The 23,054-nt window shown below is 34.6% G+C and overlaps 2 protein-coding genes and 1 long non-coding RNA gene across 9 annotated transcripts in view; all 3 read left to right on the forward strand.

Annotated features, from left to right (window-relative positions):
• LOC143463497 (uncharacterized) overlaps positions 1 to 19,420 on the forward strand; it is a 50,966-nt gene extending 31,546 nt beyond the window's left edge. For 2 of the 6 annotated variants that reach the window (XM_076961977.1, XM_076961982.1), the window contains exons 15-29: positions 627 to 690; positions 814 to 916; positions 1,972 to 2,050; positions 2,174 to 2,197; positions 3,141 to 3,211; positions 4,165 to 4,253; positions 7,912 to 8,034; positions 13,439 to 13,605; positions 14,327 to 14,447; positions 15,920 to 16,072; positions 16,843 to 16,994; positions 17,056 to 17,263; positions 17,719 to 18,024; positions 18,317 to 18,451; positions 18,626 to 19,420. In XM_076961977.1, coding sequence (XP_076818092.1) covers positions 627 to 690; positions 814 to 916; positions 1,972 to 2,050; positions 2,174 to 2,197; positions 3,141 to 3,211; positions 4,165 to 4,253; positions 7,912 to 8,034; positions 13,439 to 13,605; positions 14,327 to 14,447; positions 15,920 to 16,072; positions 16,843 to 16,994; positions 17,056 to 17,263; positions 17,719 to 18,024; positions 18,317 to 18,451; positions 18,626 to 18,762 — 1,932 coding nt within the window. In that variant the 3' untranslated portion in view covers positions 18,763 to 19,420. Of the gene's footprint in view, positions 1 to 626; positions 691 to 813; positions 917 to 1,971; positions 2,051 to 2,173; positions 2,198 to 3,140; positions 3,212 to 4,164; positions 4,254 to 7,911; positions 8,035 to 13,438; positions 13,606 to 14,326; positions 14,448 to 15,919; positions 16,073 to 16,842; positions 16,995 to 17,055; positions 17,264 to 17,718; positions 18,025 to 18,316; positions 18,452 to 18,591 lie in introns of all 6 variants that reach the window. The other 4 variants (XM_076961981.1, XM_076961979.1, XM_076961978.1 and 1 more) reach the window with 4 other exon arrangements.
• LOC143463498 (uncharacterized) lies at positions 8,041 to 10,537 on the forward strand. Of its 2 annotated transcripts, none has more exons than XM_076961984.1 (2): positions 8,041 to 10,240; positions 10,336 to 10,537. In XM_076961984.1, the coding sequence occupies exons 1-2, from the start codon at positions 9,918 to 9,920 to the stop codon at positions 10,430 to 10,432; spliced, it is 420 nt and encodes a 139-aa protein (XP_076818099.1). In that variant the 5' UTR covers positions 8,041 to 9,917; the 3' UTR covers positions 10,433 to 10,537. The 2 variants fall into 2 exon arrangements, with proteins under 2 accessions (XP_076818099.1, XP_076818098.1); XM_076961983.1 differs by having other exon boundaries at positions 8,041 to 8,491; positions 8,607 to 10,537.
• LOC143463500 (uncharacterized) lies at positions 10,685 to 11,383 on the forward strand. The gene is made up of 2 exons (XR_013118320.1): positions 10,685 to 10,829; positions 10,929 to 11,383. It is a non-coding gene; the product is annotated as an uncharacterized LOC143463500 (long non-coding RNA).
• Positions 19,421 to 23,054: the final 3,634 nt, after the last annotated feature.

The following is a 23,054-nucleotide window of genomic DNA, read 5'->3' on the forward strand; positions in this document are numbered from 1 at the left end:
GGAGTTTTTTAATGTGCTTTATGCTGGGATAATTCCCAGACAAAAAACCAGTGCCAATCTATGATTGGTTTAAACACCTTTTTAAAACTGTATGTAAGACTTAGTGAAATCAGTGATTTTAGTGTACAAAACCGATTCTGCCAGGCCTAAAGGCTGCTTCTATGATTGTTTTCATTGCCTGCCTTCTCTTTTACTACATAATAGTAAAAAATAAGCGCATCAATCCCTTGATGCATATCAATCATTAGTTCTGGCAGGCTCATTTCTTCGCATAATGTGAACAGAATCAGCCATGCCCAAAGTTTCCAGATAAAGCTTAGTTGACTGTATAATGTTTCATGATATTAATATCACCTGAATATATTCTGTTAATGTAGTTAGTTAGCTTGTTTAAATTAATTATTTATCTAAGTGAATATTTTTAGTCATTTAACACTAGTCTCAATAATTTTTTATTGTTTATGAAAGTTAACCAATTGAATCTTTTTTACAATGTTATTCTTGTCTTTGGCAGAGTATTTTTATGTTTATAGAATCTTTTCATTAAGATAAAGTATGTTTTAAATCTCCAGTGTGAATATAGTGTGTGAATACTATTAGTAATAATATTAGTGTGTGAATACTAGCAGGTAAATGGTCTCGAAAGTGAATGCCATCATGGAAACGATACCATCGGCATTCAACCAGCAGGTAATTAAGCATTCCACATTTTCGATTAAGAAATGCAACCATTTATCGCTATGTCTAAACTACCTCTTACAGCTGCCTAGGTTAACGAGAATATGGTTAATGAACTGCTGTATATATATATAGGATTGTCGTCAAGTGTTGCTGTAGGCATGCAGCAAATTTGTTCTCCCATGTCAGCAGAGTTTTCATCGGATTCAGATTTAACTTCAGATGCCATGTCCAACAGGTAAGTTTTTGTGCAAGTTGAGCTTTTGTTTTTTGAGGGAAATGGATGTAATGGTCACAAGAAATTTTTTATCTATATAGGAACCCAAAAACTCAAGTTATAGAAATTACATTTTTTATGCAGATTATTTCAGACCACGCTATAACCATTATCAATGTTTTAAGAAAAATAATAATATACCACAGTTTAGGCAGGAAAATGTGACAAGACCTCAAAGGCAAAAAACGTATAGTACAGGAAAATTAGTGTGAGAAAGAGAAAATTATAACATAAGCAGGAAACCAAACTTTAATATAAATAAGTACCCTTTTAAACATGTTAAACTAAAACCACCTTGACAAGCTGTTAACAATAATTCTAGTTTAGCAAGTCTTTGGTTCAGTGGCTAGTAAAGGGGTGTTGAGAAAAGAGGTTACCGATACCAGTTGAAACATCGATGTCGATATGAATGATGCTGAATGCCACTGATTTCACCAAGCTCAGATCATATTTAAAGCAACGAGTTTTGTTTACTATTGGTCAAATGTTTCTCAGAGAAATTGTTGTTTGATGAACGAAGATTTTTTTATTTTATGTTGGGTTGATTTCATTCAGATTGTGATTTTAGTAGTATCTTGATTTTCTGCTTATTAATAATAAACACATTTTTACCTCAAAATAATTAAAATTCATGGTAGTTTTTTGGGTTCTTAAATTAGGAATTTAATACATTTTGAACTACGCTTAAAGAATCTAAGATCAATGTATTTTGACCATAATGAAAATGTTCTTATCTTGGTTCTTGTACTTAGTTCTACCTAGTTCTGTCTTCATTTAGATTGTGGTAAATACAGGCACAGTTATTAGAAACTGAGTTAAAATTCAAACTGCTTTTGTTACAATTTTACACAAAATGTGTGAAAAATCATCAGAGTCTAATGATTGAATTTAATTTTTGAATTAAATTAATTAAGAAAATTGTTAGTTAACACATAATAACAGTCGTTTGTGATAAAAGATAAATGTAGGGAACAAAGAAAAACACGATTGCTCAATTTTTTATGAATATTTTTCAGACGAAGTTTCCTTGGCAAAAGATCATCAAGTCAAACCTTCATCACTCAACCACTAAAATATCCTGGTATAGAGGCTCAGGTATTTTTAAGTTTGTTAACATTTTTGCTTAAAAAGTTTATCCTCAGAATATCTTCTCCCTGACTAGTAACATATGTTTTTATTAAATTTACTTTTGTTAATCTAGTTTTTATTCTAAATTAGGACAGTATTCCTGTATCTGAAATGGTAAGTGGAGATGGTAGACCAAAGCATATTTCATTGCAGATAAAGGAAATTAGTAAGCCCAGTATCCCTATTACAAACCCCATGGTAGTTTATATCTTATTTTATATTTTTAAATTGTGATCAAGTAAACAACCATTTTTTGTTTGTTTTACCTGAACAGTAATTGGGAATATCAAACATTGTAAAGCATCAGCAAGTAGAGCTTATTAAGTTTAGGTGTTTTGACATACAAATCACCAAGTTAATCTACCTTTGGACCTAAAAATGTCTATCAGTGGAACTTGAAAAAGTTGCACTAAAATCAATGTTTTTCCACTAACTTTTGAACACATGTGTGAAATACAGTTGAAATGTTTTTTGTTATCTTTGAAACCTTCACTTACAAATACTATTTTCATTCATATTGGCACATTTTGTAAAAGCTGTCTCCGGTTTTCTTTGGAAAAATATGTATATTCTTGTTTAAACATCATACTGACTGAATTTATTCATATGTAACACCTAGAAATAAAACTACAAATAACATTTTGCTCTTAATCAAATACTAAAGTTGCCTAATATTTGAAGTAGGTTACAGGAAAATGCTGATGAATACAAAATTAATTTTAGTAGAATAATTTTACAGGAGAAGTTTTGTGATTGTGGCACACTGACCAACCGAATTGAACAAATGCCATACTTTTATTTATAGGTAACAAGAATTGTTTTGAACAGTTGTAAATCCATTGAAAAACTCTTTTAAATCAAATGCCAATTCCAAAGTGATAAATGATATATTCAATGCTGGTTTTACTAACTTGCTCCATCATTACTTCCCACAAGTATTTTGGTCTACTGGATAATTGGTCACTGTTATGACGCATATAATTGTTGACTGATGCTTTATTTTGTTCTTTGATTTCATGAATTTTATTTTTGAATGCATCTGTTGGTATTATTTCAGGACACAACGATTTCTTCTGGTATTGAGTGTGATCAACAAGAAGCCGATCCTTTCACTTTTGATGATAACAGGTTCATTTTATGTTAAAACAAAATCCATATAAACTTAACTAATTAATGTGAAGAGAAATAATTACAGAATAGCCACTTGCTTTGACCACCACTTTCGTTATTATACACAATACCTAAAGCCACTATAACCAGATCTGGATTAACATAGTCAGAACTTAAATTCTGTTTTGATCATTTGCAAATATAAGTAATAAATACGTTAGTAAAATAGGCCTAAATTGAATAATAACATCCAAACACAACCATTTGGCGCCTGGCTGTAGGCAAAAAAATGGTGGAGAAAATAAGAGTTTTTGTAATATTGACGTTTGATCATACTAATAACTAAATGGATGTTTTTGTGTAAAACATTACGGAGTTGTACCAAAATGGTCTTAAAAAGCGGCTGATTGTTTTTTCTGTAGTTATATTATGCAGCCTTTATTGTATCATAAACCACATAATTTACATTGATATAAACATATTTAGAAAATTATACGCCACCTGAGAGACCACTAGAGTAAAATAGCCAAAATGTGGTCTGAACCTATATTATGGAAATAGCTTTAATTATTTTCTGATTTAATTCAATTATTAACATACTTGGTGCTACGCTCACTGCATATGTTTTTATTCTTAAATCGACTTTATTGCAGCCTTGGTTTTCCAGTGTTTGTTCAAAAAAGTCAGTGTGCAGATTTTTCTGTAAAACACGCTGGCATACTAGTGGCCAATGAGCTACTGAATGCAATGCTTTGTGTTTGAAAGTAGCTCTGATATTGTGCGTATTTATGCCATCTTTGTCATGACAAATATTTCTCAAATGTATGGACCTGGTTACTGGGGAAATAACAATTATTTGTTTTTGCATATGTTGTGTATAGTTAGTGTTTAATGTGATAAGCAGTAACTTGTAGCCTATAAGGCATAATTGTAGTTAAATAAAATGACATAAAACTAAACTGCTGCTTTAGAATACCATCAAAAATTAGCATGCCGGATAATAGTGGGATGTTTGTATTGCAACAGAAACCTCAGAAGACTATACCTGCTAGACATTCCAGTAAGTTAGGTGGACAATACTGCCCGTGTGCTATTGTGCATTATGATAGTTATTATTTATTAGTTATTTTGCCGCTTGAATTTAACTCCATCTACATATCCTTGTGGGATTTACCTATCAATTGGTTAGTAGCTTATGTTTACTTGAATTTACATGTTACCTTGTCAAACATAACATTAATTAACAGTCCATAAAACAAACATCGAAGCGAAGTACTGTGCAATGTGAAGCGGGAATTATTAATGTTAAAAATTTTTCACATGTACTGGTATTTACAGTATAAATTCGCAAAATTCTGGGTTTGTTTCATCATTAGATGATGCTCAACAAACACTAGCAAGTGTCCTTGATGACAGTATTGCATCACTGGGTATTCGGGTGGGGTGAAAAAACGTTTTTTTTGGGGGAATTTTATTTCCATTTGTATATATTTCTTGTAATGATCCTTACTGAGCATAAAATGCCATTTTTGGGAATTTTAGATTTTTTCTTCATCCCCCCCTCCCCCCTTTATTGCCCAGAAATATTGACTAGTGTAAAACACACTATAATATTTAAAAAGTAACACTATTGAAAAACACTTTCCGCTTTAAAAATGAAATTCTTTGATTTTGCATGAAAATTGATTTCATTGCATTCCAGCGTAAATACGATCAGAGTAGAGACAGTGGATGATGTACTTTGCAGCGTATGGTGGATCCTGAAAAGTTGGAACTTTGCCATTTCTTCTTAAAAGTATTTTTTCCTAATTAAAAAATTGATATGATATATTTAAAATAAATTATTTTTGGTATACAAATGAAATAACCATTGTTTGTCGTGTAATTGTAGCAGTGCAGGAAACACATATTTTGTTGAATTGTATAAATCCAACCTGCTCTTGCTGGTATTTAAGTGTTGACATGAGTTAAATAATCATTAAATTTTAATCTCTTTTTCTTATATTTCCGAAGTGCAGTATCTACAGTTTACACTACACTACTTGGTCTGCCTTGTGCACCAGAACCATATGTGTTTACTGTTCTCATTACAATACCGTGAAAATATTCATTTTCAAAAAATTTAAAAATAACTGATCAAAGCTAGAGTTAAAAAAGGTCTGAAAATTTCCCAGTGGAACCATCAGCAGAATTGCCAATCGCTGATCTGTCTACTTTGAGAACAGTTCTTGTGAGTACATTGCATATCAAGAAGACATGAGTAATCGTGGGTAATCACAAAACCAAGTTTTTTGTCAGAAACTGGCTGGTTCCATTGGCAAAACATTGCTATCACAAGCTTGATTTCAACCTTGTTTTCTCTCAGGATTCCTTAATTTATAATGAACTTACTACTGAGTATTCTGAATTAATCAGCTTGTGAGGACACAATGACAGTAAAAGGAAGGCTTTAAATACATTTACAGTCTAGTTGGATAAACTCTTTGTTTTAATTACTTACCAGTACATAATTTATTCTTGTTTCAAAAGGATGTGAATTGCAAGCTGATGTTACCTGTACTTGTCCACGAGAATGTAAGGTATGTGTTCGTCATACCTTTGTTTTGTCTTTCACAACAAATATGTACGTTTTATTTGCAAGAAATAAGCCTTTTTCGTGCAACAGATCGCACCAAAAGAATTAGCTTTTGTTTTGGTTCACCAGGGAAAAAATGGGATGTAAAGAATCAATGCGGATGGCCGGGGTAGATTACGTGAAACCTAAGAAAATTGAAAAACAAAGGATAAGGAATATGGAACAACCAACAAATATTCTGGAAATATCATTTCAAACTGTAAGTGATGACTGATGAGTAGTTTAGGTTCTGATTTCATGCGTTTTCGCATAAATGCTGCAAATAATTAATCAACGAATTGATTTGTAAATTTTTGCGTTTTAATTGTTTTTTATCTGGATACTTATTTTGAATATTATTTAGATGTTCAATTGAGGCTTTCACAACCACTTGTTGCTGAAGAAGCTGATATATATGTTTTATCGCATCGTGCAACTGCTGGAATTTGCACTGCATTGTTGATGGGCATTGCATTGGTTCATATTGAGGACAAAAGCATGATCAAAATTGATCAAGGATAGAACATACTGCTGTATAAGGATCCAGAATCTTCCCCTTTCTGTAATTGTGTCTTCAAAAACTGATTAAATTAGACCACTATCTAGAAAATTTATTATAAACTGAGGAATCCTGATATATAATAAGGTTGGAATTAATCATGTGATAGCAATGTTTTATCAATAGAACCAGCCAGTTTCTGACAAGACTTGGAAATTTAGTTCTGTGATATTACCCATGTTTTCTTGATACGCAAGGTTTTTGCAAGAACATTTCGTAAAGTATACAGATCGCAACTGGAAGTTTTGCTGATAGTTCCACTAGGGAATTTTCAGACCTTTTTGTAATTCTAAATTTCATCAGTGATTTTAAAACCGCCAATATTTTGTATTCCAATTGGAAAACTAAATACATACTGTTTTGTTCTTCAAGACAGTCCAAAACCAAATGCTTTGGTGTAGATATCACACTTTGGAAATAATAAGAAAGACTGACAAATTTGTTTTGAAAGCGGATTAAAACGCTTAATGAATATATTAATTGATCTTACCACTAAATTAGCAGCAGGTTGGATTTATACAATACAATTCAATAGATATTTCCTACACTGCTATAACTACATGACAAATAAGGATACTTAAAAACCTGTTTTAAGGAAAAAAATTTATGAGGCATAAAAATGTAGAATTATTATACAACTTGAAAATTTTCGTCATATTTCATTTGTATACCAAAAATAATTTACTTCTAATATATAATATCAAGTTTTAATTACAAAAAATACATTTTAAGGAGAATTGGAAAAGTTCCATTTTTTTCAGAAGTCACCAAATGCTACAAAATATCACGTACACTGTTTCTACTCTTTATTATTTAAAAACTCATCGTATTTACGCTGAAATGCAATGCATAGCAGTTTTATGCAAAATCTAAGCATCCATCATTTTTTACCCAAAAATGGAGAATTTATTCTTTTTTTGAAAACAGAAACTGTCTTTCAATGCTGTTACTTTTCAAATGTTATAGTGTGTTCTACCCTAGCCAATATTTCTAGGGTATTTTGTTGGTTTTACTTGGACATTTGTGGAGCTTCAAGCGATTTTTGCAATTTTTACCAAAAATAGATTTTTTAACTCAAAATGGGGGAATGAGGAAAAAGTTTAAAAATCCCAAAAATGGCATTTTATGCTCAGTAAGGGTCACTACAAGAAATATATACGAATGAAAATAAAATTCCAAAAAAACGTTTTTCACCCTACTTGGGTATTGAATACAGGCCACATTATTGCAAGTAACCACTCAGCTACCGTTTTACTTTACGGTTTACTTTTTTGCAAAAAAACAAGGAAGAAGAGTTGAAATACTCTTAACAATAACATGTGCATTGTGCACACAACCCTTGCCACCAAAAAGAACATCTTTTAGCCATCATTCGTTTGAATGCATAGAACCAATGATTAAATCGTATGTTTGCTAAGTGTGTGCTCATTTATGCGGAACATTTTTGGTTATCTGTATGTAAAACATTTAGCTTGAACATTTTAACATGAAATTCTCAAGCTAGAATATTTTGTAAAACAAACTCAGCATTGGTTTGTTTTACAGGTGTTGAGGAGGAAACATTAAAAGGATTACTGTCTTCAAACAATTCTACTAGTCACATAACAAACAGATTCTGCGGACCAACAACTGAGCAAAATGAAACATTACAAAGTCTGCTAAGTCGACGTAATTATTGTTAAAAAATTTTAACCTCAGCATAGAGTGTTAATATGAATGTTTTATGCTATTACTTCAACTTACACTCATTCCCATCTATAGCAAGAACAAGTATAATATGTTAATTGGAACACGTCTAATATACATATTTAATGAATCACTTACTTTGTTATTGCCGTTTCTTGACAGATAACAGGCAGATTCATTTTAAATTAGTGTGTTACACTAATTCAGATGTGCCAAGGGTACAAGTTATTATGCAATAAACATTGCTGTTCATGAATTATTTTGTTTACTGTTATCGGACTCTGCAAACTCTTACCAGGCATGTCAAGATTTCTGCAATGCTTTGAAACGTGCGGCAATGCAAACCATCCCACTAACACACCAAAGACCAGCCATGATGGAAATCTAAATGTGGTTCCCTTTACTGCTCTTTGCTTTAGAGTGGGTCTATATGGAGAAGGTATTGCAGCGGATAGAATCTGTTAAAGCCATTTATTTCTCATTTGAGTCACAAGGCATTGAGGTTTCTGAACAACTTTACTTTCCCAGCAACCCAATTTCCTTATATGTGCCAGGTCTCTGTGAATGCTATTGAAACTTTCCTGATGAAAAACGATATACTCAAGATGAAGGATTGCAAGTCATGTATCTTGTGGCAAAAGAAGTGTCTGACCTGTGTAGGGTAGGAACACCTGACAAAGAAACTTTTCTTCTTTAGTTTTTCCCCAGAAGAGTTTGCCAGTGCTCTCAAGCAAACAATACCAGGCACTCCGAGCTCAAGCAACCTTTGCTTGGAACTTATACACCATGCTGGATTTTTCATGAAGTCTTTGCTTTGAAGCTTCCTGATTGCAGCAGTACGAAATTTCTAGAATTTCAGAAAAGCACTTGCATCCATTGCAAAAACCTCAGAAACTACTAAGGAACCCAAAGAGCCATTGCCTTGCGCCAACTAGCAGCAGTTATGACACACATTAGCAAATGCATTCCAAGTTCGAGCCTCAATGGCCGTCATTGTAGTCGCAAACTTGTGGTCCTTGAGCAACATTCTGATCAAATATCCCTGCTTTTTTCTTCTCATAGCTGAGGCCAGAAAATTTTGAGCATATGTAGCCAAACAGTCTCCATAAAGATCTAATGCTTTGAGAAGTTGCTTTGTTAGTCCAAGTTTGATGTGCTATGGTGGTAGAGTGACGTTTTTCCGATCAACCAGCGGGTTGTTTGTGATATTCTTATCTCCAAGACTTATTGTATTTCTTGGTGGCCATTCTTTTCTTACTCAACACTCTTCATTGGCTCTACTATAAAGTAGCATAAAAAGCAAGGATATCTGGTGTAATCTCCTTTTTGTCCCAATAGGAAATTCACCATTTTAAAATCCATGCGTATCAACCAGGGCTTTGGAGCCGGAGCCCGGAGCCCCGGAGCCGTGCATTTTCAACAGAGAACTTGAAATTCAAATGGAGCTGGAGCTGGAGCAGGTTAAAAGTGAGACATGTTGCTTCACTGATCAGCAAAATTCGCCAGGTTGTGACAGCAGCAAGAACTCCGAAAATTGATGCAATTTTAAAGAGAAAAACCAATAAAGGGGCTATTAATGACCAAGCTACAAGGTGGGGTAGTACATACCATATGCTTGAACGCCTTCTTGAACTGAAACCTGTCTTGGTAGACATTGTACATCCACTGTATCCATTGTATCACTGTCTGATGGTCAATGGAACGAAGTAAAACAGCTGGAAGAGTTGCTTCGCCATCCTGTCGTCACAACCAAAAAACTGCAGGCTTCTGATTTGACACCAGGGTCATTTTTCAAAGAATGGAAAAAACTACTTTTCCAGTTTTCTCATATTGGTGGTAATTTGGCTGATGCCATAAGAACATCCATGGAGCGTCGTGAGCAGGCACTTTTCGCCAATGATGTGCTGCTGGCAGCAGTATATGTTGACCCGATGTACAGGGTAATATTGAATGATGAGCAACATTCAAAAGGGAAAGCTACTTTACTCGAAATTGCTCTGTCTATGAAGGATCATGAAGAAAGGAGATTAGGTAAAAATCTGTCACAAGGTGGAAATCAAACCAACGTGGGAGAATCAGCAAACTTTTCACCCACCTCAGAAGATGAGGACTTTGAAAAAATTCTAGATCGGCAGGCAAAACGTCGCAAATTTGCAGCAGAAGCTACAGATGGAAGTGCACTTCAAAGGTATAAAATGGACGTTACCAATGCATTATCCAATATGGAAAATATTGATAGGTCCTCAAAAGTGGCTGTCATGGATGCAATTTCTATGTACCCAGATATTCTGCAAAAAGTGGCGTACTCAGTTACAGCTTTGCCACCAACACAAGTGAGTGTGGAGAGACTTTTCTCCGCATTGCGCATCATTCACTCTGATTTAAGATGCTCGATGAAAGAAGACTTGACAGAGGCAATATTATTTCTTCGCACGAATGGTTTTTGAGCTTCTTTGTGCAGAAATAAATGTTTTGTGTTCATTGATTGTGTTGTTTTGTTTGTGATTGTTTTTAAATGCTAGATATTCCTAATTGAGCGTTCATCCTCAAAACTCAGTTTTTGACGTAATGGAGCCGGAGCTGGAGCCGGAGCAGTGGTTTTAATGAGCTCCGGAGCTGGAGCTAATTTATAATAAAAGAGGGCTCCGGAGCTGGAGCAATTTAATATTTATGCCTGCTCCAAAGCCCTGGTATCAACCACTGGTGATGGCAGTATTTCAATCTTTCAAGCACAACCTTAATGTTTGCATAGTTCTCCTTCAGGGAGTGTCCAACAGGTATGGATCCATACATGTTCCCATTATGGAGTAAGACACATTTTAAGCTTCTTTTCAAGCTATCAATAAAAAGTCTCCAGTCACTTGAATGTTATGCAGGCAAGCCCATAGCAAGAAGAATCCCCTCAACATATGTGCAGTAAACAAGTTGGCCATCAGATTGGAAGTACTTTCTCAATTTCGCCTCTCTGTCATGATAAAATGAAGCACTTGTACCAGGTCTGAGAAGATGTTTCTCGTGTAGCCTGGAAACCAGCAGTTCAGCAGATGCTTTGGCAAATTTAAATCTCGGATCAGATCCTTCAATTCAGACTGGCTATACAGAGAAACTCAATCACCATCCCATGCCTCCTGAGCTATATCTTCTTCTTCTTTAGAGGTGGATGAAGGCGTAAAAGAAGTAAACTTGAACTGATCAGTGTTATCATCAGTTTACAAGTTTACCACAAGTGGCGAATTCTTGCTATGTGACACCTACTACTTTGTCTGGAAACAGCTATTTTCCTAACTGCGTGGCTACTTCTTCTTCGCAAGCCTCTTCGGCGTCATAAACGGTATTCAACTCCTTGTTTACATTTTGTTGTTTACGAACCTGGTTGGTTTGGTTAACCTAGCTATGCTTTTGAAGTTGCTTTTGTGCATGGTTATGTGGTGTCAAACTTGTGAATGAATAAGCAACTTTTGTGTAATCCATCAATATGGAACATGGATATTGCAGAAAAATGTGATGTGATAGAGGAAATCTGAGCTCAGATTCGGATTCAGCACGCCAAAATTACCCTAAACCAGTTCTCGAAGTCCATTATACAAAAAATTAATTTTTTTGTTGTCCAGTGTAATATACTAAATTTTAAACATTCGAGGGGTCTGCGACTGCTTTGACGGCAGCAAAAGGGGTCCGTCATAACAAAAAGGTTGGAAACCACTGATATATACAGTATGTCGTTATTACGTATTAGCGTTCAATAATTAATCTATTTGCAACGTATTACATGGTGTTGTGTATTATGATTTAGTGCTGAAGATTAAGTTACATTTTCTGAATGTTTGAGGAATTGGTTAATTACAGTCTATTAATTTGTGATACGTGGGAGCAAACAAATGGGTGGCAATCATCCAAAATGAAGAAAAATTAGGTTGTATTAAAAAAAGGTTGAGAACCTAACTGGTGCAAAAGTTAAGCATAATGTTTGATTTATATGGCATGAGTTATAACAATAACGAGGAAAAAAGCATGTGCAGACATTCCATAACCAGCAAGTTCTAGCGATATTACATTGGGTAAACATATTATTAATCAGTCGTGACAGTTAAAACGTTTAGCACGGCAAACTTTCAAACTGCAAAAATTTTTTTTTCTTAAATATACCGATAATTCAACAAATCGAATATTTTGAGCCCAGCTTTTGTTCATTAAGCATCCATCGACAAATGGGTATTGTCATTATTAACAATCGGATTGTGAGGAAAATATAACTGGGAAATGTAAGTTTTTTCCTCGAGTTCACAACTATGCCCTGATGGTAACCACGCTTGCTTGATGTTGTACCTTTAGCTGCAGTTACAATGCTGTTTTGGAATGTTTTAAGTTTCACGATTTGTTGTGGAAGTTGAAATTTTTTTTTTTCATTACTACTCATTTATTTTTTAACCTTTAATTTAATTATTGAGGGGTTCCATGATATAAGTAAAAGTATCCCAAGGGTTCCATTACTTCCGTAAAGATTGAAGGGACTGATCTACACCAATGTATAACCTATCATTAACCCAGTCCTTCCTCGTCAGCAAGGTAAATTTAGGTGTGGCATGTTGCTTTGCCTGTTCCAAGACAGAAAAATAGTATACATGGTCATGGAGCTTGTCACCAATTGAAGCATTTTACCCTTCCCAGCAGTCACAACCAACAAAGCAAGCTACAACGCTTGAAAAACATGTTCTCACAAGGATCGCTCCTGGACTCTCTCATTTTTAACGACCTGACATGATTTTATCCAAGTACACCTACCTGGATAACTTGTCCACTATACTTCGAATTCATGTAAAAGTTCTGTGCACAAACCTTTTAACCGAAAATAAACACATTTTGAAAGTAACCGACAGTAACTCCTGTATACTGAGGCTTTGCTTTAAAACTGTAGTAATGGACCACAGTTGCCTTCCCAGCATACCCATTGAACTAAGGTTATATACAGTCACATGCTAAAAAGGTATGAACAAAAAAATAAGATTACTCAGGAACTTTTTCTTATTTATGTTATTTTCCATTACCAGTATTTCGTTTAATGCTGTGATTTTTTGAAATCATTTTTGATCACCAAGAGATGTCTAAAAATTAATTTTTATTTGACTATTACTTTGGGAAAACCTTTGCAATTTCCTTTTTTTTTTAAATGTAGCTTAAAAACTGTTTACGATGATACCATGAAATATTGATCAATCATTTTGCTTATTTAACCTTCCATTGGAAATTGGATAAGAGTTACTTTTTTCAACTGCTATAAGTGCGTTAATTTTTGAACTGTGGTCCCTTTATGTGAAAATCGTTTATTAGTGGTATTTACTTAATTATTATTAATGTAGTAGCTTTGTTCAGTCTTAATTTATTACAGCATTAACAAATACTCAGAGAAGAGGATCACAAGATAGTGTTTTGAATGCATCACTTGATCGAGGAATGTCAGGTGCTCTGTTAAATACACACAAGACACTTGTGCGACAAAATGCCGTCGCAAGAGGAACACACCCGATCAGAGGAACCCAGTCAACTAACTTGCAGGTAAGATATGACTCTCCACTTGGTTTCTTTTTTTTACAAAATTTGTCTTAATAGCGCTATATTAACATGAAACTAAATGTATGTAATATTTTCATAAATAGTGTTTGGTTTTTCATTAATAACTGTATGGAGAAAATCATGAAATAAATTATGAGGCTGTAAACAATATCTTCAATTGCAAAATAATTTTCATGATGGATTCATATAACCAGCACCAAAATAGGCAAGTAGCTTAAAGTCAGGGTCAAGTACAAAAATAGGTTGGTCTTATATGAAAGAACACTACTCACTGAATATTCTGATAAAATAGTTTTGAAAAATACTTCTTGGTTAAGTAATTATAAACATTTGAAAATCATAAAATTTTCCTTAACTGTGACGTAGATCAAGGCTCTTGTGATGTCATACGCAATCACAGACAATTAGGCTTTCTAGCATTTCAAGAAAAGTCATAAATTTTCAAATCTATACGACTCACTGAACTGAAATATTGTTTGAATTTATCTTTTTTACTACATTATGCTGAGAATAGAGTTAATGAGTCTAAAAAGTATATTGCCATTGGACATTTAGTCTTTAGCAAAAATTGAAACACGAAACTTGTGAAAAAACTTCTGCTGTCCACTGAATGTCACAAAATAATAAAATTAACCTGAACTATTTTCTTGAAAATTGCATTTGGTATGTTTTATAGGCTAAAACGTTTTAAATTTGTTTAAAGGCTCGAGTTGTTGATGAAAAAGATAAACTGAAAAAACGACCTGTGCCTAAAGAGGATTGCGTGAAACCAGTGCAAAAGCGTAGAGGCCGGCCACCTTCTATTGAGAAAAAGGAAAACACAGGTACACACTGCGGCAGTAAACTGCCATATTTTTTGCATTTGTCGCAAGTCATTTATCCTTTCCCATTTCAAAATCCTGGAGAGAATGTGCATACCTCCATATCAGTTATATGCACAATTAGTAACAATAAAATTTTAATTTTATCACATAAGTTTCAAATCAGGACAATATCCATGCAATATGGTTTTACTGGGCTGCTGTTTCAGTACTCGGATGGATTTATTGACTTTGTGTTTCAAAAGAGTGACAAGACAAGAACACAAATTTAGATTTATTTTTTGATTTTTATTTAATGATTTCCTATTTAGTCTGTACAATCATACAATGTAGAATGAAATCATTAAACACTGGAATTGGTATACACTGTAGCCAGTGTTGTAATGGTTCGAGTCAAGTCATTGACTTTTACTCAACTTGACTTACGCTAATTTCCCAAATGACTTGACTTGACTCGAGTCTTTAAAAAAATTACTTCGTTACAGCACTGACTGTAGCCTATTGTTGTACCAAATTGTTGCACACACGGTTACAAATTTCAGCAATTTTAGTTCTTTGAGAAACTCTTTTTTGAAACAAAGCAAGATTTCATGCATTCTATAAATTTTTCTAGGGAACATCTCCCCAGCCCCTACAATAACTTGTGTCTAGCCATAATGGAAAGTGTGACATATTCAATTATGCATGCACCAGGCTTATCAAAATTCAAGTAACTCTTTAATATGAATTTATAAATACCAAACAGGAAAAATTGACTACTTGAATGTGTACTTTTGCAAATGATATTTCCTTACTAGTCTGCACTTTTCAAAAAAGCTGCAAACAAAATTAGATACACCATTTCAACGAATGTTACGGGAATCAATATTTTATACTTTTTTTTTTTGGTACTTCATTATATTTTGAATTGTTCCTAAGGTTCTGTTTATATATGTTATGCAGAATATAACACCCTATGCAATATGGTGGTCTTTTGAAATTGACGTGGTATATATCCATTTGTCCTGTAAAACTAAGATTTACCTAAGCTAGAGATACATTCAATTCCATCGAAATCATTTTGCAGTTTAAATAGTGTAATTCAGAATTTGGTCGCAAAAATTATAGTATAGTATTGGTAACCACTTAACTGTTAGATCTGACTCCGGAAGGTTAGAAGCTCTTTCTAGCTTGCATGAGTAAAAAAGACGTTGCAATAGAGCATGTGTATTCTTGCACGTTTACAAGTTGCATATGTATCACCCAAAGTCTTTTAAAACATTGCCATGCCACCAAGAGTATTTCATTGAAAATTGTGGGCACATAAGGCCTTTAAAACAGGCAAAACTAACTTAAAGGAAAACAGTTTAAATGTTGTGGTGCCATCTATCGCCATAGTTTAACAAACTTTGACTGTTACATTTACATTTTTATTGCATGTATATTTCATTTTTTGCTACAAATTTCATAGCTCTAAAGTCTCTTCATATGTTTAGTAAAACGTAAAAAAATGGACTCCGATGATGTGGAATCTCGGGGAAAAATAGTTCTAAATGTGCAGTTAAACAAAGGAATTGCTATATCATCAACTACAAAAACGAAACCAGCTCCAGCAGATGGCATGGTGACTTCAGAAAAAAATGCTATTTGTAAGCGGAGTTAGTAACATCAATTTTAACTGTGATTTGTTATACTGCAGTACCACCACGACCATCATCGAACCATCATTTTAAGATGAACCTTTTGTTGTACAAGTTTATGTTAAAATACTCTACCCTGGCCTTTTACTCTGCTGAAGGACTATAGTGAAAGTCCAAAAAATCTTTGTTGTGTTATTTGCCATGTTTTAGTATGTGCATATAATTCAAAACTGATGCTTCTAAGTTTTCCTATGGAAATCGACATGTTAGTTGCTTTGTCATGAAAACCGAGTATAATGGCCACTTATTGTTTGAAGTGAGAGGCAATTCCAAAAACAAGTTGATCTTACATGAAAGGACATTACTCACTGAATAGTCTGGTGATATAGTTTTGAAAAATACTTTTTGAATAGGTAAGCAAAAGAAAATCGCAAAATTGGCCTTAATTGTGATATAGATGAAGGCTGTTGTGATGTCATACGCAATCAAAGACAACATTCACAAAATCATAAATTTGAAGTAACTTGACTAATGTATGACATAACAAGAGCCTTCATCTACGTCGAAAAGAAGGCTAAAAACTGAGACTTTTTACGATTTTCTTTTGCTACTACTGTAACTACCTAACCACGAATTATTTTTATAAGTATATTACCAGAATGTTCAGTTAATGGAATTCTTTCATAAAATATCAACTTGTTTTTGGACTTGCCCTTTAAATAATTTTATCCTTTTCACCTAGGCAAGGCAATATTAGCTTGATTAATACTTTTAAACAGGTGGTGAAACTTCAAGTAGTACAGATAATGTTAGGCATGAAAACCACCCTTGGGATATACAGCGCTACTTGAAGAACCAAAGTGAAATGGACAAAAAAAAGAAAGAAAAAAAGCTTGGCGGATCTTCTCCGCTGACTAATGCAGGAAACAAAGTAAGAGAAAAATGAGTTGCCGTTGGAAATATTTTCTCTTAATATTGATATTTTTTGGTAGATGCCTTCTACATTACCTCAGCAAGTATCCTCAGGCACCGTTAAAACGTTCTCTGGTACAAAATCCGTAACACCACAGAAAGGAAATTTGGGCCAAGTGTCTACTCAGCCAGTTCAAAAAAATGCTGCAATTCGTCCGCGAAAAGGCTCAATTAAGGATGTTGTAGACAAGTTACATGCCGCTTCTGTTCCAAAGTTACCGTCAATAGGTAACAAAACGTTGCCATTGTGTTAAATATATTCGCCTTGTAAAATCTTTCAGGTCTCGTTTAAGAAAGTGTATTACACCACTTCATTTTTCAATATTTTATGCAGTAATGTATTTCATTGTGCGATTTCATTTATTCAAAGATTGCCCATTCCTGTAGCTGATTTGGAACACAATGGAAATTTGTAACTGATGTGAAAATTTAAAGCTAGTTTCACATAGCCACAAACGACCTAGTAACCCTTCCACACCAGAAAAACAATATTACAGTATTCAAACCAAAAAATTATATAAATCGAAGTCATTGTATATTACAACATTTCGACACCATTCTGTCATGCCATCTCAACTTGTTTATCAGTATAATTTTGAAAGTTTGCATGTAATCCGATCAAATTTCAACTTTAACTAATTTCTTTGTGTTTGTTATTAAAAAGGTGTAACTTTATAATATAGGTTCTAGTATCATCAAAATCCCAGAGAAGCAGTCAAATATCGACGGCAATGCCAACGTGAAGAAGAAACCTCAGCATATAGGATCGGCTAAAACAGGGACAGCGTTTTCCTCTACATCACCATTGAAAGTCTCTGCAACAAAATCTTTACCAGATGAACAAATTAATGCCAAATTAGTTACGGCATTTAAGCAAACTAGCTCTAGTCGAAGTCCTAATCACATGCAGAAGTTAACGAATGCTCTAAATCGTTCAAATGTCGTGAAAAAGGATCCAAAACTAAATTCTACATCAGTTCACAATGAAGGTAACTAAAATATTGTTTTTTATCCTACGTGACTCAGACTTTTCAACTATTTATTGAAATTACATCCATGTTATCATAGGTTACTTGAAATCACTTGAAGTCTATCCTGGCCAGTGTTAGACTAAAATTTTAGCATAGACAAGTTTAAAATTTAAATGACGTTGCCTTAAGCTAGTTTGTTTTGAATTCTGTCGCATGCTGTACTGAATGTTGCATGTATAAGTGTTAATTTACAGAATCCTCCTAAATTAAGGCTTTTATAGCTTTAACATAGAGTAAAAATTATTTACAGTTACAATGCACAGCCCTGATCATCTTGTAATCGATGACGGTAGCATGAGCAGAGAACAGTTGTTCGAAGAAAGTTCCGCTGCTGACAGCGCTGTGATGTTGACTGAATCGCCCTTTCAATCGAAGCTAAGCCCACGTAAGTCAGTAAATGATTACACAGGTAGATGACTTTAGCTGTAATAATTGTCAACCTAGATTTAAGTTATTGCATTTCAAGTGATATCTTGCTGTCCTTACTAATGTTTTTATTTACTTGTTGTTAATATTTTCGTAAAGGTGTGCCTCCCGTAAACTGTTTTTCATGTAATAGCAATTGCCTTGCCTCAACCAGTGTTACCATTGCCTGCCGAGGAAACTCAGCAACTGTCCGTGGGATTTGACCCGTCTCCGGAAGTCGCTAGCCCTTGCGAGATAGACGATGCTCTTATGGACGAAGCTGTATCCTGAAGAGTTGACAAAGCGAGTAGCCAACGGACAGCTGTATTGCACCCATGCGCACGTTTTGTTTTGTAGCAACCCTCTTTTAAGTAGTTTGGTTGTTATTACCATCTTGTAAAGCTGATTAAGTTATTTTTTTAAGTTACATAAGAGTTTTTACAAGTAAATTTTGCATTGGTGCGATTTTAAAGGACACTTACATACGTCGCTTGAGTTGCTTAACCACAGCCGATGGTCATGTTGCCTGCTCGTTATTATTTTGTAATTTTTGCACCTGTTCGTAAATTGTAGTTGCTGGCTATTAAATTTTGTTAATATGTCCGTGTAGTGGTAATGTTGGCATGCAGCCTAAACTATGTCATACGAAAATAACCTAAGTAGGCTATGTAGCGCAATACGGCAGTTATCAACGGATCGATTTAATCGCATACTTTGCGTAAATCGGCTAAATACAGTACTATATTTAAATCGCAGTTAAATTCTCCGGGAACAACCAGTTAAAATGTGTTACATGTAAGTTTTCACGTGTCCTTCGACTCAACTGCAGAAGTATGTATTGGAACTTAGTTTCTTTCTTGACTGTACTGTAATTCGTTTTGTCGCTAGGCTAATGTGAGATCTGCATTGTATCACTATATCAGCAACCTAAATAAATTTCTTCCTTGCTTTTTGTGTCGTTATTCTAATACTATGAGCCGTGACCCCAAGTGGGTTCAATTGAGCATAAATGCGTTTTCGGTTTTATACTATACACTAGTGGCTATATGTGTGAGTAGGTAAGTCGAGCGATGTGGTCGCCTTGGGTCCCCTATTTCTTGTTTGCGCGCTCTAAACAAACATTGCATACGAATATTATTGTTAACTAATTTTTCAGGGCGGTAGTCATTCACTGGTTCCTGCTAATTAGCTGTATCAATTTTATTTAAATAGGGGAAGTTGTGTAAATTGAACCTCTGTGTCAATTGGTCCCCTCCTGCTTTGCGGCTACTTTCCGCATACTTTGATGCTCGAACGCTCACGTGACGTAAAACATCTTGCCATGACGAATAGACCTGTTTTCTATGCTTGCAAACCTATGAGAGTATTAAGCGCTCGATAGCAACAAAGAAATGAAGGGTACGAGATCGTGGGAGCCATAGAGCAAAAAAGCAAAAAAAATTAATTAAAATTTTGTGCATTTTAGATCATGAACATTGAAAATGTTTCGGGAGAGCATGCCCCCGGACACCCCGATGATAGATTTTCACGTCTCCTGTAATTTTGGCGCTGACAAACTTAAGTCGCGCCATAGCTCGCCACCACTGACAATGTTTCATGAGTCTGAGCAAACACACTAACTCCCTGAGCGGTCCCTTGGACCACTGTGAGCAACATCAGACGTGCGCACTGTGGTCATTATAATGCGTTTATTTTCAATTCAGGTTGGATTTTTTTCTTGTGCGCAACACAGATTTTCTGTGCGCAGAGACCGTGTCAGCAGTGCGCATTTGCGCACGCTCGCAGTTTAGAGGGAACAGTGGCACTGAGTATAGTATTTTTCTTTCGTCTTACATTGAAACACAATAGGCTACCGACAGCAAAGAATTTTTCAAAAGAACTGCTGCAAATTGTTGTATAAAACAACTAAAATCGCCCGAGTCACGGCCCTCACGGGCTTCTCCAGTTGTTGACATCCGACATAGGATAGTACACGTAATAACAGCTTTAAGTAGTCCTTAAACGACAATTCCTCATAGCTCGAATCCCATTACCGATCTTTCATAATTGGATGACAGATTGGATGTTGAATTGAATAGAATCATTATCTTTCTTCATTTTCGAACTGGACAATTTCTTTGCATGACTTAAGCTCGACAATGATTAATTAATTAATTATCACAGTCCAACAAAAAAATTTTTTCAAAAGGCATGATATGTTAGATCGATTTAGGGGTATATCAGGGGCGCTGAGTCCGAAAATGCCATTACTTTTGCTGAATTGGCTCTAGTTTTTGAGATATTGCTTTTTCCTAAATATGCCATGAAAAGTTAGAAATGTATGCTAGTGAGTAACATAGGTTAACAAAAACTGAAGCCATGTAAAGCAGCTATTTAGTTTTGCCCAAATGTTGAGTTGTTTGGCACAAATTTTCGCTTGGGAGGTAAATAAGACCTTAGATTTGTTTATATCATCTCCCATCAAGCACTAACATAAGCCTTAACATCAACACATAGCATAACTTTCTTGATTCGGCAACAAAAATAACATTTTACCGGGACAGAGAAGAAATGTTAATGCAATTTTTCTCTCAAGAAGATAATTTTGTGTACTGTAAAAACATCGAAGAACTTTTTTCATCTATAGGTCTACTTGAGTATAAACCAGAAGAACGGAGGTTATTCATTGACAGCTCCAAAAAATTCTTGAAAAGTGTGCTACTTCACACCGAAAATAAGTTCGCCTGTGTTCCAATTGGCCACTCAGTCGTTTTAAAGGAACACTACCAAAGTGTAAAGATGATCTTGAAGAAACTTTCTTATACTGAGCATAACTGGGAGATATGCGTTGATTTGAAAATGTTCAACTTTCTCTTAGGACAACAAGGCGGCTACACCAAGTATCCCTGCTTTATTTGTTACTGGGATAGTCGGGCCAGTGATCAATGCTGGATTAAAAAGGAATGACCCATACGTGAACAATTTGTGCACGGAGATAAAAACGTTGTAAATGAACCTTTGGTCAGTCGTGATCGCAACATTTTACCCACATTGCACAACAAATTGGGTTTGATGAAACAATTTGTCAAGGCCTTAGATAAAGATGGTGCTTGTTTTGATCACCTGTGCAAAGTATTTCCTGGTCTTAGTATTGAAAAGCTAAAATCAGGAATTTTTGATGGGCCACAAATACGAAAATTAATTTAAGATTAAGTTTTTCCATCACATATGACTGAAGTTGAGAAGGCAGCCTGGCGGCACTCTTTCGTTACAGTTGTAAAAGGATTTCTTGGAAACACAAAAGCAAGCAACTATGTGGATCTCATAGAAGTAAAGCTTACAAACTTTCAAGCTCTTGGATCAAGGATGAGCATAAAAGTTCACTATCTATTCAGTCACTTGGATCGCTTGACTGAAAACCTCGGAAATATGAGTGAGGAACAAGGTGAAAGGTTTCACCAAGATATCAAATTAATGGATGAGAGATATCAAGGTAGATGGGATACTCACATGATGGCAGATTACTGCTGGTGCCTAATGCGAAGCTGTCCACAACAAGACTACAGGCGAAAGTCGTACAAGAGAACTTTCCTGCAGATGACTTTAAGCTAATTTGAGTAATTAACTAGAGTGCATCTAAGAACTTCACTAATGTACATCCTGAGATGGGTATATTTCTTTGTATAGTGTTTTGCTTTGAATACTCCGTGGCAAATGAAAAAATTGATTGGTTGTTTATTTCGTCTGTTTTTACAAATTGTTGTCTTTCTTGTGTAGGCTTAGTCATACTTGGTTTGTTATTACCAAATTACTGCTATTTATTGTTCACTTCAAGCAAGTTTTAATGTGGTATTGGAAGCTTAGTCTCACACATTGCAATATGTTAGGAGAATCTGTTGAAAATACGAATAAATGGGGCATTTTTTGTGTTGAATATATGGAAAAGAATAGGCTTTTGCAGCATCTCTTCATTTAGCTAATCTCATTGTGTCTTTAGCTTTTGCTCATTCTTGTGGTTTTAGTGCAGATAGACTTACAACAACATTTAATAAAGGCTGTTTCTTAAGATAAAATGTAACCTACCTTCAAAATTAAAAGGTACCAAAAATATCAAAATTCGCTAATATCTTAAAAACTAGAGCCAATTTGCAAAAACTAATGGCATTTTCGAGCTCAGCGCCCCTGATATACTCTAAAATCGTTCTTACCTTCCATGCCAAAATTTTTTTGTTAGCCAGTGAATTATTTATTGCTAGCCTCCGTGCAAGTTGAGATTTGCAAACACATTTTTATATCAATGAGCACCGATCAAGTTTCTTCAACGAGTCACAGAAAAAAAATCAGTTGCCAAACAATTTACAAAATGAAAATGATAAACAATTGGTTACGTTAGATTTTGGGATACACTGGATAGTGTATACCACAACTATCTTATTATATTGCAATCCGACTCTTGAGAACAGTTAGAAGTCGAATCCTGTCTAGAAATTTTCTAAAGTTCATTATTACTTCAGACAAACACGAATAATTATAAAAATATTACTGTTCATAGAAAAGGATCTGAAGAACCCAATTGCAATCAAAACACATCTCCCTACGTTTCA

This window comes from Clavelina lepadiformis, chromosome 6, assembly GCF_947623445.1.
Source record: "Clavelina lepadiformis chromosome 6, kaClaLepa1.1, whole genome shotgun sequence".
Classification (NCBI taxonomy): Eukaryota; Metazoa; Chordata; class Ascidiacea; order Aplousobranchia; family Clavelinidae; genus Clavelina; species Clavelina lepadiformis.

Bases quoted from the DNA above. Each gene is read 5' to 3' on its own strand.
- LOC143463498 (XM_076961983.1), top strand. From the start codon at position 9,918: ATGGAGCGTCGTGAGCAGGCACTTTTCGCCAATGATGTGCTGCTGGCA.